Here is a 13618-nt window from a genome sequence, read left to right on the forward strand (position 1 = left end):
GTCTCAGAAAATTCACTATACGTCTTTTAAATTAAAATTAACATTTTATTTTTTACAATATATCGTAAGTCTTCCATTTATTGTATCATTTATGTATGTTCATAAATAATCACAAAAAATTAGAATGAAGCAAATCTCCGTTGGAGATTATTTGCAAAACGTGATCTTATTCTCTATTCGATTCGTTAATATTTCGTACAAATGTAATTAAGAATATAACATCATAAAAAATGTGAAACATAAAAATACTTTAGTTGATATTATATAAATCCCAACCGCTGAAACATCAACGAAGATGCGCAACTTAAAAGAGTTACATTTGCGTTAGCATGATGATGAAATAATTATTCATAATTGAACTTTTGTCCGACGTCACGGAGTTCGTCAAAGAGGAACTCCGTGGTTTATTTCTCTAAGAGAAATACATATACACTGTCAGCGAAGCGACACTCCGTACGTTTTGTTGACGTAAAAGACGCAACGTAATGGTGCCACGTAGTGGTGCCACTATCCAGAAAATTACCGCGAAACTGATAAAAGCACCTGGCCGTGTCGTTGCAGTTGGTATAAGAATCTTACGACGACGAACAGAAGTACCTTTGACGACAGGAGCATCCTTACGGTACAAGCGCTTCTTTCCTTTGAAGAACTCGTCTCATCAGGAGTTGCGGTTTTTAACGATCTCGAAAAACATCTCTAACTCTCTTTCACTCTCCATTACTCTCCCTCTTTTCTTTCCCTCTCACTTATTCATTTTCTCTCTCTCTCTCTCTCTCCTCTCTTTCGGTCACTTGTTATTTTTTCCGTCTATTCTTGTGCTTTTACTCATTACTGTGGTTTACTATCATTATATTTCTCGATTTTTTTCGGGACATTCAAGTCGGACATTTTTAAACGAAAGAAACTGTTAACTATATTAATTAAAACGTACATGGCAACAAAGCGTGTACATCTCTAGACATTGTTAATGAGTAACTCTTTGCATTACTTCCAATAGATATTACTTTGTTAATTTCTTGACATGAAGACGTTCAACCAAAGAGAAATTTAAGTAAAGTGCCGATACAATCGTTCGTTTAATTAAATTAAATTACTTTGTTAATGAGCTTGATCTCAGAGAATTTAAATGAACATACCTCAACTTGACAGAATCGTTCGTCAGATTCTCAAAGCACGGCCAATCCTCCTGGCAGGCCTTGCACATACACTGGAACCAATATCTTCCCGTCAGTGTCCTTTGACGCTCGGCGAGAGTTCTCTTCGTGAATATCGGTCCGTAGTTTTCGGCAATAACGTCGCCGGGTCGCAAACCGCGTATCGCCCTTATTACGATATGTCGCCCAATGAAGTATCTACGATTCGGCAAAAGGAGAATTCTAATCTTACCTCATTAATTAACGCCATAATGAAAATACATGCACCATCGTAAATAAGTACGAATCGATATATGATAACTATGCCAATTATAATTATAGCTAAAAAATTTGCTATATAAACAGTAACTCTAAAGAAATTAAAAATATCAAATTCAAATAGTAAATTAAATTGCCTTTACCGGAGGGCATTAAATATTTACAAGAAAATTATAAAAAATATATACATACATTCTTCTTATTTTTTGACATTAAATATTTTATTTTGTTTAACATATACTCATATTGTTGATTATTTAATGATTAAATTGAAATCAATTCCTTAAGTAATATTCTGCTATTTTTAACTTGAAAGTGTTTTAAAATATTTTAATTCATAATATGTGATTAACAAAACAATCACATCCAATTAAACTATTTCTGTAGTTGAATTGTTTAGTTTCAAAGTAAATAGCATTCATATTCTAACATATATACTTAATACATGACAATCTTAATTTGAATGAAATTAATACATTTCTTGAGATTTACCCCTTGAAGTTATTTTAATTAAATTAACGGTACGTTAAGTAGAAGCAGTGGCGACTAGGAATGATTAAAAATAACTCAAACATAACTGGAACATAATTGATGAAATTATAAATTTAACATTGTACCTTTTATATATTTTGCAATTTTCAGTATAAATGTACAGTATAGATTTCTTTTATTATTATTTAGATATTTTTATTTTAATCAAATGTATAATGATAAATGTGTCCAAATATTGTATTAAAAGTTGTTAACAGCTACCTATCCAATATTCCACATGGAAGTTATTATCAAGTACACTAGTTAATAAATCGAAAACTGGAAAGAGGACGACGCGCAATCACTTTGCAATGAAATAATAATCATAATCATCACAATAGCACCAACGATGTTAATAACGTGAACAGTAACAATTTCCGCTTGTACCGAGTAGTGCAGACGAGTTTGTGACATTACGGAATAATGAGCGCGCTGGTGTAATTTCGCGTATAATGGCCGCGACCCACGAAGTCATCACAGGCGCGTTTTAGTGCTGCCCGAAAATTCACGTACTTAATTAGCGTTAATAGATTCGCAGTAGAAGCATCAATATATTCCCCAGGAGGAGAAATTAATTCGATTGCATTGTTCGCCTTTTAAATGATTCGATACATTAAATAAATTATTTCGAAACGAACAGCTGTCTCTTGAGCATATCATTAAAATTATTTATTTAAACAAATCGAATTCACAAGGAATTATTTTGTTTATCCATCAATTTAGTGAGTTTCCTGTAAACTCGCGAATTCATGTAAATTCGATGAAAGTGAGAAAATTTTGGTGAAAAGACAAAGGAGTTTTCCGGCGACAAAATGCGGGAAGTTGTTGAAGGGTCCCGGAGAAACTTCGTTTAATAGACTGCGGGCGGTCGCGGGTCGATTAATAATTCACACGTGATGACACAGCGATTGTGTACCGTCTGGTTATACTAATTAGTTCTCACGTCGATCTACGTCGCGGTCTGCTCTTTAACGCGGCTACGTTATTAATATGCAAATCAGGCCAAACCGAGCCATGTGCACTTCGTCGAGACGCGAAGTTTGATAAGACGACGTGCGTATAGTGTGTAAAAGTTGGATGTGTCTTAAGACAAAGTGTTTTTCTCAGAAAACTGTTAAATTCATTATGTATTCTATTTGAGGTATTTTTATCATTTCTATAGCCACTATTCTCACTCAATACACTATTAATTTAACTAAAAAAATAATAAAGTTAAACAATTTAACTCAAGAAAAGTTTGACTCACAAGTTTAGTTTATTATTTACTAGATCAAATATTAATCAATTATTTTATTTATCGAATTCTGTTCATTATTTACTCGTGCATACACGGAAAAAAGAAAGTAATTGCTGTAACTGCATGTGATAACTGGTAGGTGTAAATATGGACAGGTAAAATATAAGTATAATAGCTAATATCTTAGCTGTGATATCTATATTGTAACAATGACAACAAATTATTTCATAGTTTATAAATTTATAATTATGATAGCAAATTTTAATTCGAATCAAGATTAGCTACGACAGAGATATTTTTTTCCGTGTACATTAACCTGAACATAATTTACTTTTGAAACTAACCACAGAAATGGATTGATTTACATTTTGACGAAATGTTATCTAACTTAAGGAATTAAGTTATTATTACTCTTTTGATATCTATAATGAACAATAAAGATATCTTTGGTCATGGCAAGAGAGCGACGAATTAATCGCTCGTGACGATTACATTAGGTCTCACTTCTCTTCAGCAAAAAGCTTGATTTTTTTTTCCACAAAGACGTACTTCCCGAAGAACATATTTATCTTCTCGTTACTTGCTTACCTCGTCACTGCGGGATAGCAGTCGTGATTGAAACGGGCGACCGAGGGATAAATCGCCACGCCGAGGTAGACCGGACGACTGCCATGAAATCGATGCTCCGCACTCATTCGCGTCTCGAAAAACTCGTGGGCGTTAAATTGGAGCAGCTGCAGGTTCCTCAGCAGCAGGGCGGCCACGGTGATCTCCTCGACGCCCGGGACTTCTGCGAACTCGCCAAAGTTTCCGATATTAGTATAGCTCCCCCCGCGTTCTGTGCATTCCTTTATTCTCTCTTTTCCCCCTGTTCTTGACTTCCCGGCAAAAACTTTTCGCGACTCTTTCCACTGAACTGTTAAAATTACGGTTTTACGGCGCGAATGGACGGACGCCGCGCTACGCCGTGCGGAGAATTTGCTGAATCGAAAATTTACCCTTTGTGCGAGCAAGCACATTTTTTCACTTTCTCTTTCTCTCGACTACTCACGATTCGGTAAATTATTCCGAAAGTTAAATACAGCCCCCACGAGAAGAAATCGGCGTATGTTACGGGTGTAAAGTGGCTGCTGATAAGTACCATCGTCCGGCGAGGGGTTTGCGAAAAAACCGACTCTCTGCAGACATTTGAGCAGAAAGGCTGCCATCAGCGATCTCTCTAGAAAGTCTTTGCTCGTCCGTTTGTCCGCGTGCGTCACCAAGTTATACGGAGCCACGTCGACGCTCTCGTCATCGCCTTCGCGGGACTCTTTTGTGCCCTTCTCCTCCATCATCTTCTTAATTTCCTCTCGTCTAGATTCCTTGAGTTTTCTCCGTCTGATTCTTCTTTTGACTGACTTACTACTCGCCGGCGATTTCATGTCGTGTGTATCCGGCGTCGCCATCGGCGTCACAGTAGAGATAGCTAAAAGCATCGCGACTCTTTCCACATCGTTCTTCTTTAATTCCTCGTAGATCTTCAAACATTTTCGTGGACCTTCCTGTGTTACCATACGAAGAGCGACCATGCTGAGCACGCTCATGCCAGAGCCTAAGGGAAGGAATTTAAGAGCGGCTTGTAATTACCCTATAAGGGTTTTGGCCCGTAGGGTATTCGAGATAATACCAAGCGTGCGTAAAGTAGCTTTTACTTAGCGAAAAAAATATCTCGATGATTATGATGACGTTTATTATTTAACTAAATACGAAGAAGCACTTATAGTACACAATTACGTCAAAGTTGAATGTTAGACTAATACATATATATGTAAATTTTATTTCAGAAATGACTACGCGCCAATTAGTTTCGGTCTTTCAAAACAATCAATTTGAAATATTACTAATCCCCCCAAATTTAATTACATTGATTTTATGCTAACAGTTATCTTAAAACTATCTATATATTAAAGTTAGCTATAACAAACTTATTACGAAAAATATTACCTCATAAATTTATCATTTCTGAGATAAATTTTTTTATTAAAAAATACATGTATTAATTTAATGTTAAATTTTAACCGTAACTGATGCTTCTTCGTCTTGAGTTGATATATTCATGTAATGGTTCTATTTCTAATCTTAATACCGTTTATTATTTCTTTAATTGTCACAATGCTATTTTTTTAATTAATTAATAACATATCAAATGCATTCGATAAATATTATGATATAATCTCTTCTTAAGACATTTATATAATGTTTTATTAAAAAAAACATTGGTTGAGACATCAATAATAACTTTTAGTTATACTGGATTTTAAAAATATTTCAGCAAATCTCCGATAGACTCTATTTTTCAGAATATTTTTATGAAAAATGTGATGGTCACTAATCTTAAAATCTCAAATATCGCGTGAATTTATAACAGAAGTTTAAATCCGTTTAAGTTTAGGCAGGCAGGGAAATTAAAATTACGTCTGTTATTACAATGTCCGCTGAAACTACATTCGTTATCGAATGTTGTATACATTATACCGACATTGTCCATTCATGCTCTTACCTATCAGCAACGCCAGGACTTTGCACTCGTACTTATGGTACGTCGCCATCGCGACTTCCCTGCATTTCTTTCCACAAAAGGCAACACAGCTGCAATTCGGGCATCCAACCGGCGCTCTTAGCCTAAAAATTGTCCGAATATTCGTAAATCGATCAAAAGAAGAACAAGGTTAGTCCAGAAAAAGCGAATTATGTAAATTGAATAAAAGCCGAAGGAAAAATCGTCGTGCGAGGACAAAATTCAATCCAGGTAAATTTAGATCGATCAACAATCTCGAGTAATAGATTTCAAATGTAACGAACGATTTCACGAATTCAAATCACTTTGTAAAACGTCGTGAATCCGGAAGTTAATTTAGAAAATGAAGAGAATTCATAATTGATTTTGAAAAACAGATTTTGAAAAACATTTAATTACACGGAGAAAAATGGATAGTCTTTCACAAGTATATTAAAAATATTCTGGCTATTTTTACTGAATTTATGACGGACTTTACTTATCTGAAAGTAAAAGATATCGGAGATGTAAAGTAAAAAGTATATTACAATTATAATCCATTCAAGTAATTATCTTATAGTAAAGTAAATCATATTATTCTCAAGAGTGCAAGCACGAACAACTCTTAAAACTTTATATATTTATATATTTTTTACCGTGTAATAAAATAAATTTTGTCAACGCTAAGCAAGAAATACTCATCAATAAAATAAATTTTACTGAGTATGCATGTAATTTATAAATTAAGAAATATCAAATTGTAGTAGCATAAAATTTACTTTATGAAATAAATAAAAAGTATCTTACAATATACACAACGTTGTTCATATTTACTAGAAAAGTAAAGTAAATTTTATATAAGTAGTATTTTATATAAGTAGCTTATCTTTATACTGAAAAAACTTATTAAATCTTAATATATATTTTTTTGAATAGTACTAAGTAAACATTTACTTATAGTAAATAAATATTTATTCCATAAAGAAAGATAGTTAAATTAATGGTTTTTGTATCAAGTAAGTTTATATTTTTTCATTCAATAAATATTCACTTAGAACCGTTCAAACAAATATTTATTAAAGTTTTTCAGTGTACATGGACCTGCCAATTCTATAAGCTTTACTAGAATTCTAGCACATATTACTTCACATTTTTCTCTGTGTAACGTCTAAAAAATCCATTCTTGATATCTTTACAAAATTGGATTTTTGATATTATTGGTTCACTGGCGTGAACCGCATTCATTGAAACAAACTGTTCGTTTATGTTTGTTCGCGTTCGTTAATTCGGTCGACTTTGAACATGCGTGCCATTCTGAAATTTTTCGCGGCTCAGTCAGCGCACGCGGCTTTTTTATCTTTCTGTAATAACGAGTTTTTCCCGGCCACATACGTCGTTCGTCGTTTGCTTCGCCCGAGCGTCGCTCGGGTTAATGAAATCCACTTTCTCTTTCTCGCCATCGCGGGTTTATCCGTAAAAAGCTGCGGATAACGGTGGGAGAGAGGAGAGGCAAATGGGGAAGAAGGGCTTGCCACGTACGTAGACAAAGCAGAAGCTACACACGGTGGATTACGCCGTCACCCAAGGCTCGCGTCCATTAAATCCGGCAGAAGACGAGGGGATACACCCGGGTGAGAGAACTCGACGGCAATTTTCTCCTCACCTTGCGTAACAATGCTGACAATGGGTGCCGTAGAACTCGGGCAGGAGACAGCCCGCCAGCGGCGGCTCGACTAACAGAATATCACCCGGATGTATCTCCGCGGTTGCAACGGCGTGTTTACCCGCCGTCGTGGTCTCACGGATTTCCAGGGCGCCGGACGACCAACGAAGCTCGGAATTAACGGCGCCATTTAACGGCGTGCCGTCGCCGCCACCACTATTGCCTGCAAAGACGCAGTACAGTGTTTTCTTAGGGTGAGTTTTGCTACGACCGAGTTAATGGAACGGCAGGTATCTCTCGCGAGATACGCGGATTCGCTCGATGTTGTTTAAACTCTATTACACGCAGGGTATACATGATACTTTAAACACAAATTCTTTAATAAACGCTCGTAAAATGAGACAGTGAAAACAGCGAGATCAAGGATTTTCGCATATACATAGGATTTTTGATACATCAAAACATACAGGGTGACTTAGACTTCGCGTTAATAGCAAATTCTTGAGATTATATCGAAATGAAAATTCTAATACCAAAATGTCGAGGATATAGTAGTTTTTAAATGAGAAGAGTTTAAAGTTAGTTAATTGAACTATCCAAAATTCGCATGCTAAGGCACGACTAAAAATCCTCTACTAAGACCCGATTACACTAACTTTGACTTTAAGCAAGGTTTAAAACACATACCTTCTCTTTTTAAAGCCGAGATAGAGAGAGTTTTAAGCCTCGCTTAAAGTCAAAATAACGTTAATGCAATCGAGCCTAAAAGTTTGTGTATGAGAAGAAAGCCATTTTTAATTAATCAGCAATTAGAAATCAAATCAATAGAAATTGTTTTAACAATTTCTAAAAGAGAAATAAATAAGAAAAAGATAGAATAAAATGAGAAAGAAATAGTAAAGCGTCTTTTTCTTTCACAGATTTTTGTTAAAACTATTACTTTGCATATACTGCGGCTCATGTCTAAATGTCTAACTCTTATTAAAGGATCACTATAGGCATAACACATTGTACAATACAGTAAAGATGTTTTTAAGCATCAATTCTATTCTCTTCTAAACACCTTCACTACTGTACAATATTCATACTTGAGTGCGCAAATTTTGGACAGTTCAGTCGAATAACTTTAAACCTTTCTCATTTAAAAATTATAGCCTCGATATTTTGATATTAGGATTTTCGAAGTGATCTCAGGAATTTGCTATCAAAGTGTCATAGTCTGGGACATCCTGTATATTATATACATATATAAGTACGTACACGTTTAGCTTCAGCGAATATACACGTTGTGCGCGATACTCCGCGAACGGTATCGAAAATCCAAGAGGGAAAGCTTCGCTTTTTTTCCTCTTTTTCGCCACGGATTTTTCGATGCGAGAGCAAAACAAGAAAATAACCCTTCTCCAGTTCGCCTCCGAGCGTACGGTAGTATCTCGCGCGCACGCGCTATGTTATTCTCTTTGCACTCTCTGTGAGCGTACACGCGCGTTATCTCGAGAATGCTCGACGAAATAGGCGCGGAGCATAGCGCTCTTTGTTCCGCACTTCCACGTCGATTTCCATCAGCGGAATGAATCGGGTTGACGGCGTGAAAAGTTCTGGCCTCGCTCCGCCGTTCATGAATGAACGGCCGGAGAAGGGTGAAGAGAGAGATCGGTATTACGGCCTATTACGAGCCGTAGTACGCAAGTCGGCTGACACGGTAGTTCATTGCGACGAGGCACGTATGTGATAAGGACGAGAAAAGAATAGAAAGAAGCAGAAAAAGGAGAAGAAGATGAAAAAGTCGTGCAACTGCGCGACGATTTTGCCTCGGCCTTAATCTCGCGATCGAGATCGCGAACTCTGAAATCGCCAATAATTCAGCGTGTAAAAATCATCTCCAAAAAATCGTATTGACGAGGATCCTTGCATTTCCAACGGAATAATTTCGTTCGGATGTATGAAACTGATTGGATGTGATTGAAAAAACCTGTAAAAATTGCTTATTTTCATAAATTGCTGTGATTTTTGTTTTAAATATTTATAAATAAATTTCCAAATGTATAAGTAATATTTATTAACCCTCCGAAGCTGATGGTGGATCTATTGAACTCATTCAATTATATTCTTTATATTACATTTACAAATTTAAATAATTGTTAAATAATTAAAATAAAATTAGTATTCACACACATATTCATTTGAGTATGAGTTATGTCATTTTGGTTTTTTGAAATTACCTAATTAGTATCTTAGTTAACATAAATCTGTCTTTTAGTTAACATAAATTAAATGGGTCTCGCAGATTCAGCGTCAATAACTGCATTATAGATATTAATTAATAAGCATTAACGTTACAACTAAATAATTCTAATGTCAGCTCCAGAAAAGTTTACATATTGGTATGATTAAATTTGAAAAAAATGTATTTTTAATAATTCGATAGCAATAGATAAATGGATTATTGTTGGACGATCAGATTCAATAGCGATAAATCAGAATCCATTAATGTGTCTCCGATAATAAAGTTTTATGAAACGAGTCTTCGTTTTACTGTTAATTCGATTTACACGCGGTACGAAAGTTCCTTTACGATTTAAGACTCCCGCAAGAGATCTCCGGGTTAACGAGAACGTGTAAACAAGCCGCAATCCTGCGCGAAACGCCATTTCCGGTTATCTCGACCGTGACGTTTGCGTGTGGCATGCTGCCCACTGGGATGTTCTAATGAATGGAAGAAATTGCTACAGTCCGAAAGGGGGATATGTACACACGACGAACCGATTAATCACGGTCCGTCTGGAAGTGACAATATCCGCAATATCGTGTGAAGCTGCGGCTCGTGCGTTTTAATTTTTAGCCGAGGGTAAAAACGTATAGATAAAAATTGAGTTTTTCAGTAAAAATTAATTAAGTTCAACAATCGAAAATAATCCATTAAAATTTCTATTTCTGAATTGTCACAGCAATTTTGAGTTTAAGCAATATCTCGTAACATAGCAATTTATAAATCAAATCAAAAGAAATCAAATATGATGGAGATTGGATTTTAATAACCTGATAACATTTCTGTATAAATTTTAAACACATCTTTACATATATTAACTGAGTTATTAAATTATCAAACTTAAAACGTAACTAAATCTTTGAACTTCACTACAGATTTTTATATTCGGTTTTTTTATTTGAAAAATTTTTACACTTGTGAAAACTTCAACAACGAATTTTAACTATCATAGAAATCGTATTTTTCTTATTGAATCAGATAATTACTATGCCTTTAAAATTCAACATTGCTTGTCGATGGAAAGTTTACATAAAGATTATTAGACACCAAGATTCAGCATCGCTCGTAATTAGATACTTCTTTAGTTATTTGATTTTTATATCCGTTTTTACCAATGTAGATTAATCTTTAACCAATGTACTTTAATCTTTGTTCAATATATTCTTCACCTTTTTCTAATTCTAAGAATAGAAAAAGATAAAAAGTAAGTTAAATTCATTATTTGAGTTTATCAATTTGGGAGTTCCAAACTGCAATATTAAAAAAAAATCCCGTTTTGCTTTTATATCAAAAAATATATTCTCGAAGAGAATTTCTCACCCATATTCATCACTGTTAAACTGAGATTATACATTGATAGAAACTGACATTATTCATATATCTATTTAGTTTAATTTATTATTTATATATTATATATTGCAGTGTTTATGTTTGTTTGATGTTAATTTCGAGAAAACGTTTAGATATCATAAAAACATTACCATCACGTTTTCCTATATATATTCACTCGTCATTTGTGTTCGCGAATATATTTCATTATTCCGTGACATTACGGATATCACGGAATAATCACTGATGAGCGCGAGTTACATTTGCTCGAATTTCATCCCTGCGACTTCGAATTTTTTTTCCGCATTTTTACAGTTAACGCAACGTCGCGTCCGTCGTCGAAAAAAATATGCGAAGGGAATAATATCCGCGGATGGGTATGGAGCGCGTGTTAAAATTGCAGGATCCATTTACTAATTTACGATCCGGCGGGCCGATTACCGCAAAGAACGTACGGTGAATGGAAAAAATATTCATTCGCGTGCGCGCAAAATTTCCACGTGGATAACATGAATTTATATTGACTTGTATTCATGAAGAATCTCTGGTTTGAAACCAGAATGACTCAGTCTAAGTCCTTTCTCCGATTATCTCTTTATTATTTACAAATTAATGAACTGTTCAACTGATAATTTCATTTATTCAATTTTTTAATTTGACATTACCCAATTAACATATTCAAAAATACATGTGCATGTCGAAATATTTATTAAATCTTTTATTAAATAATTTCGTTTTTTCGAAAAGTATTGTTCTCTTCTTTTCGAATTTATTTTCACTCATTAAGAGCGCACAAAAAATTTAGGATTAAAGCCAAAGTTTTCGATTGCTTTTCTGTTAGCAAGTTCTGAAAAATTAATACTCCAAACCATCCTCCAATGTTATCCTAGATGATAAAAAAGACATGTCACGAATTGAGGATTAACCAAAAGTAGCCAGCGCTGCGATAAAGAAGGTGTGATGAATTGTAATGATTGAGTCATAAATAACAAATATCATTAGTTTCTTTTTAAAAGAAAGAAAGCTTAATTATTGGTGGAAAATAAATTACTATTGACTCGATCGAGTTCAAAAAAAATGTTTAGAAAAAATAAACGTGTCACTCTAAATCTATAGCAAATTTTATTGTTAACAAAAGTGAGTAGCAGTCATTGCTTTAAGTACGGATTTTCACTGCTTTGAAGTTAATCTATCTATTCTTACATAAAGGAGTGAACTATTTCATTCGATTAATCGAAGTGATTTAAGCATTAGTTAGTAATGCATTGCAAGATAATGCATTGAATGTTACTGCAAGGAGTGCATTTAGCGACATAGCGCACTGTCGTCAAAATTATATACGTATATATCATTATATACGTATATATCATTACATCATTAAACCATTATTTTACCATTAGATAGATTAAATTTATAACGTATATAATTTTTACAAAAATTTATATTTAAAAATAAGGTTAATAGGTTAACAGATTGATAGCATCCTCTAGTCAAAATCTGTCTTCGTAGGCTTTGTTATCTGGATTTGGAATGACATTATTCTGTCATTATTATTCTAACCTCTAAATTCACTCCTTTTCGGAGTAAATTTTTCACTCCAATTATCGAATGGATTTTCCATTACCATCTTGCAGTAAAATTTACTGGCAGTAACATTGGCGCAATTGCCACTAATGCCTGTATCGAAATTTAAATTTAATGCAGTGAAATTTTATTGCTATAGATTTAGAGTGATCAAATTTATTCTTATTAGGTGTACAATTTTGCTTCTGCGGTTTTTTTCCGAAATTCGAGGCTTTATTGTAAAAAACTGGTTATACATTTATGATTCAAAGTATTGTCCATCGCTGGCCACTACTTTCTCCTATCTTTCGGGTAGCGTACGAATCCCGCGTCGAAAAAACTGGTCATCTTTTGAGGCTATCCACGAATCGATCCAATTTTTTACTTCTTCATAAGACCGGAAGTGCTGGTCAGCCAGGCCGTGTGCCATTGATCGAAACAAGTGATAGTCAGAGGGAGCAACGTCTGGAGAATATGGCAGGTGGAGTAGGACTTCCCATTTCAACGTTTCCAAGTATGTCTTGATCACTTTCGCAACATGGGATCGAGCATTGTCATGCTGCAAAATCACTTTATCGTGTCTCTTGTATTGTGGCCGTTTGTCTTTCAATGCTCGGCTCAAACGCATCAATTGCGTTCGATCGCCTGTGATTGTTTCAGTCGGTTTTAACAGTTCATAATACACTACGCCGAGCTGGTCCCACTAAATACAGAGCATGATCTTGGAGCCGTGAATATTCAGTGTGGCCGTCGACGTGGAAGCATGGCCGCAAACTCCCCATGATTTTCTGCGCTTGGGATTATCGTAATGAATCCATTTTTCGTCTCCAGTCACAATGCGATGCAGAAATCCCTTCTGTCTTTGCCTTTCAAGCAGCTGTTCACAAGCAAACAAACGCCGTTTAACATCTCTCGGCTTCAATTCGTACGGCACCTTCCTTGCTTCTGAATCATTCCCATGGCTTTGAGGCGTTTTGAAATGGCTTGTTGAGTCACTCCCAATGATCGTGCCAATTCTTCTTGATTTTGACACGAGTCTTGCTTAAGCAATGCCTCCAATTCTGCATCTTCGAAAACC

At 35.0% G+C, this 13618-nt stretch overlaps 1 protein-coding gene across 1 annotated transcript in view; it reads right to left on the bottom strand.

Moving 5' to 3' along the window:
* LOC105623587 (SET and MYND domain-containing protein 4) overlaps positions 1-13618 on the bottom strand; it is a 49752-nt gene that overhangs the window by 1972 nt on the left and 34162 nt on the right. The window contains exons 4-8 of the mRNA XM_012204976.1: positions 7380-7602; positions 5720-5841; positions 4322-4771; positions 3769-3970; positions 1137-1352 (exon numbers count right to left, since the gene is read on the bottom strand). Coding sequence (XP_012060366.1) covers positions 1137-1352; positions 3769-3970; positions 4322-4771; positions 5720-5841; positions 7380-7602 — 1213 coding nt within the window. The remainder of the gene's footprint in view (positions 1-1136; positions 1353-3768; positions 3971-4321; positions 4772-5719; positions 5842-7379; positions 7603-13618) is intronic.

The sequence above is a fragment of the Atta cephalotes genome (genome assembly GCF_000143395.1).
Source record: "Atta cephalotes unplaced genomic scaffold scaffold00059, whole genome shotgun sequence".
In the NCBI taxonomy this organism is placed as follows: Eukaryota; Metazoa; Arthropoda; class Insecta; order Hymenoptera; family Formicidae; genus Atta; species Atta cephalotes.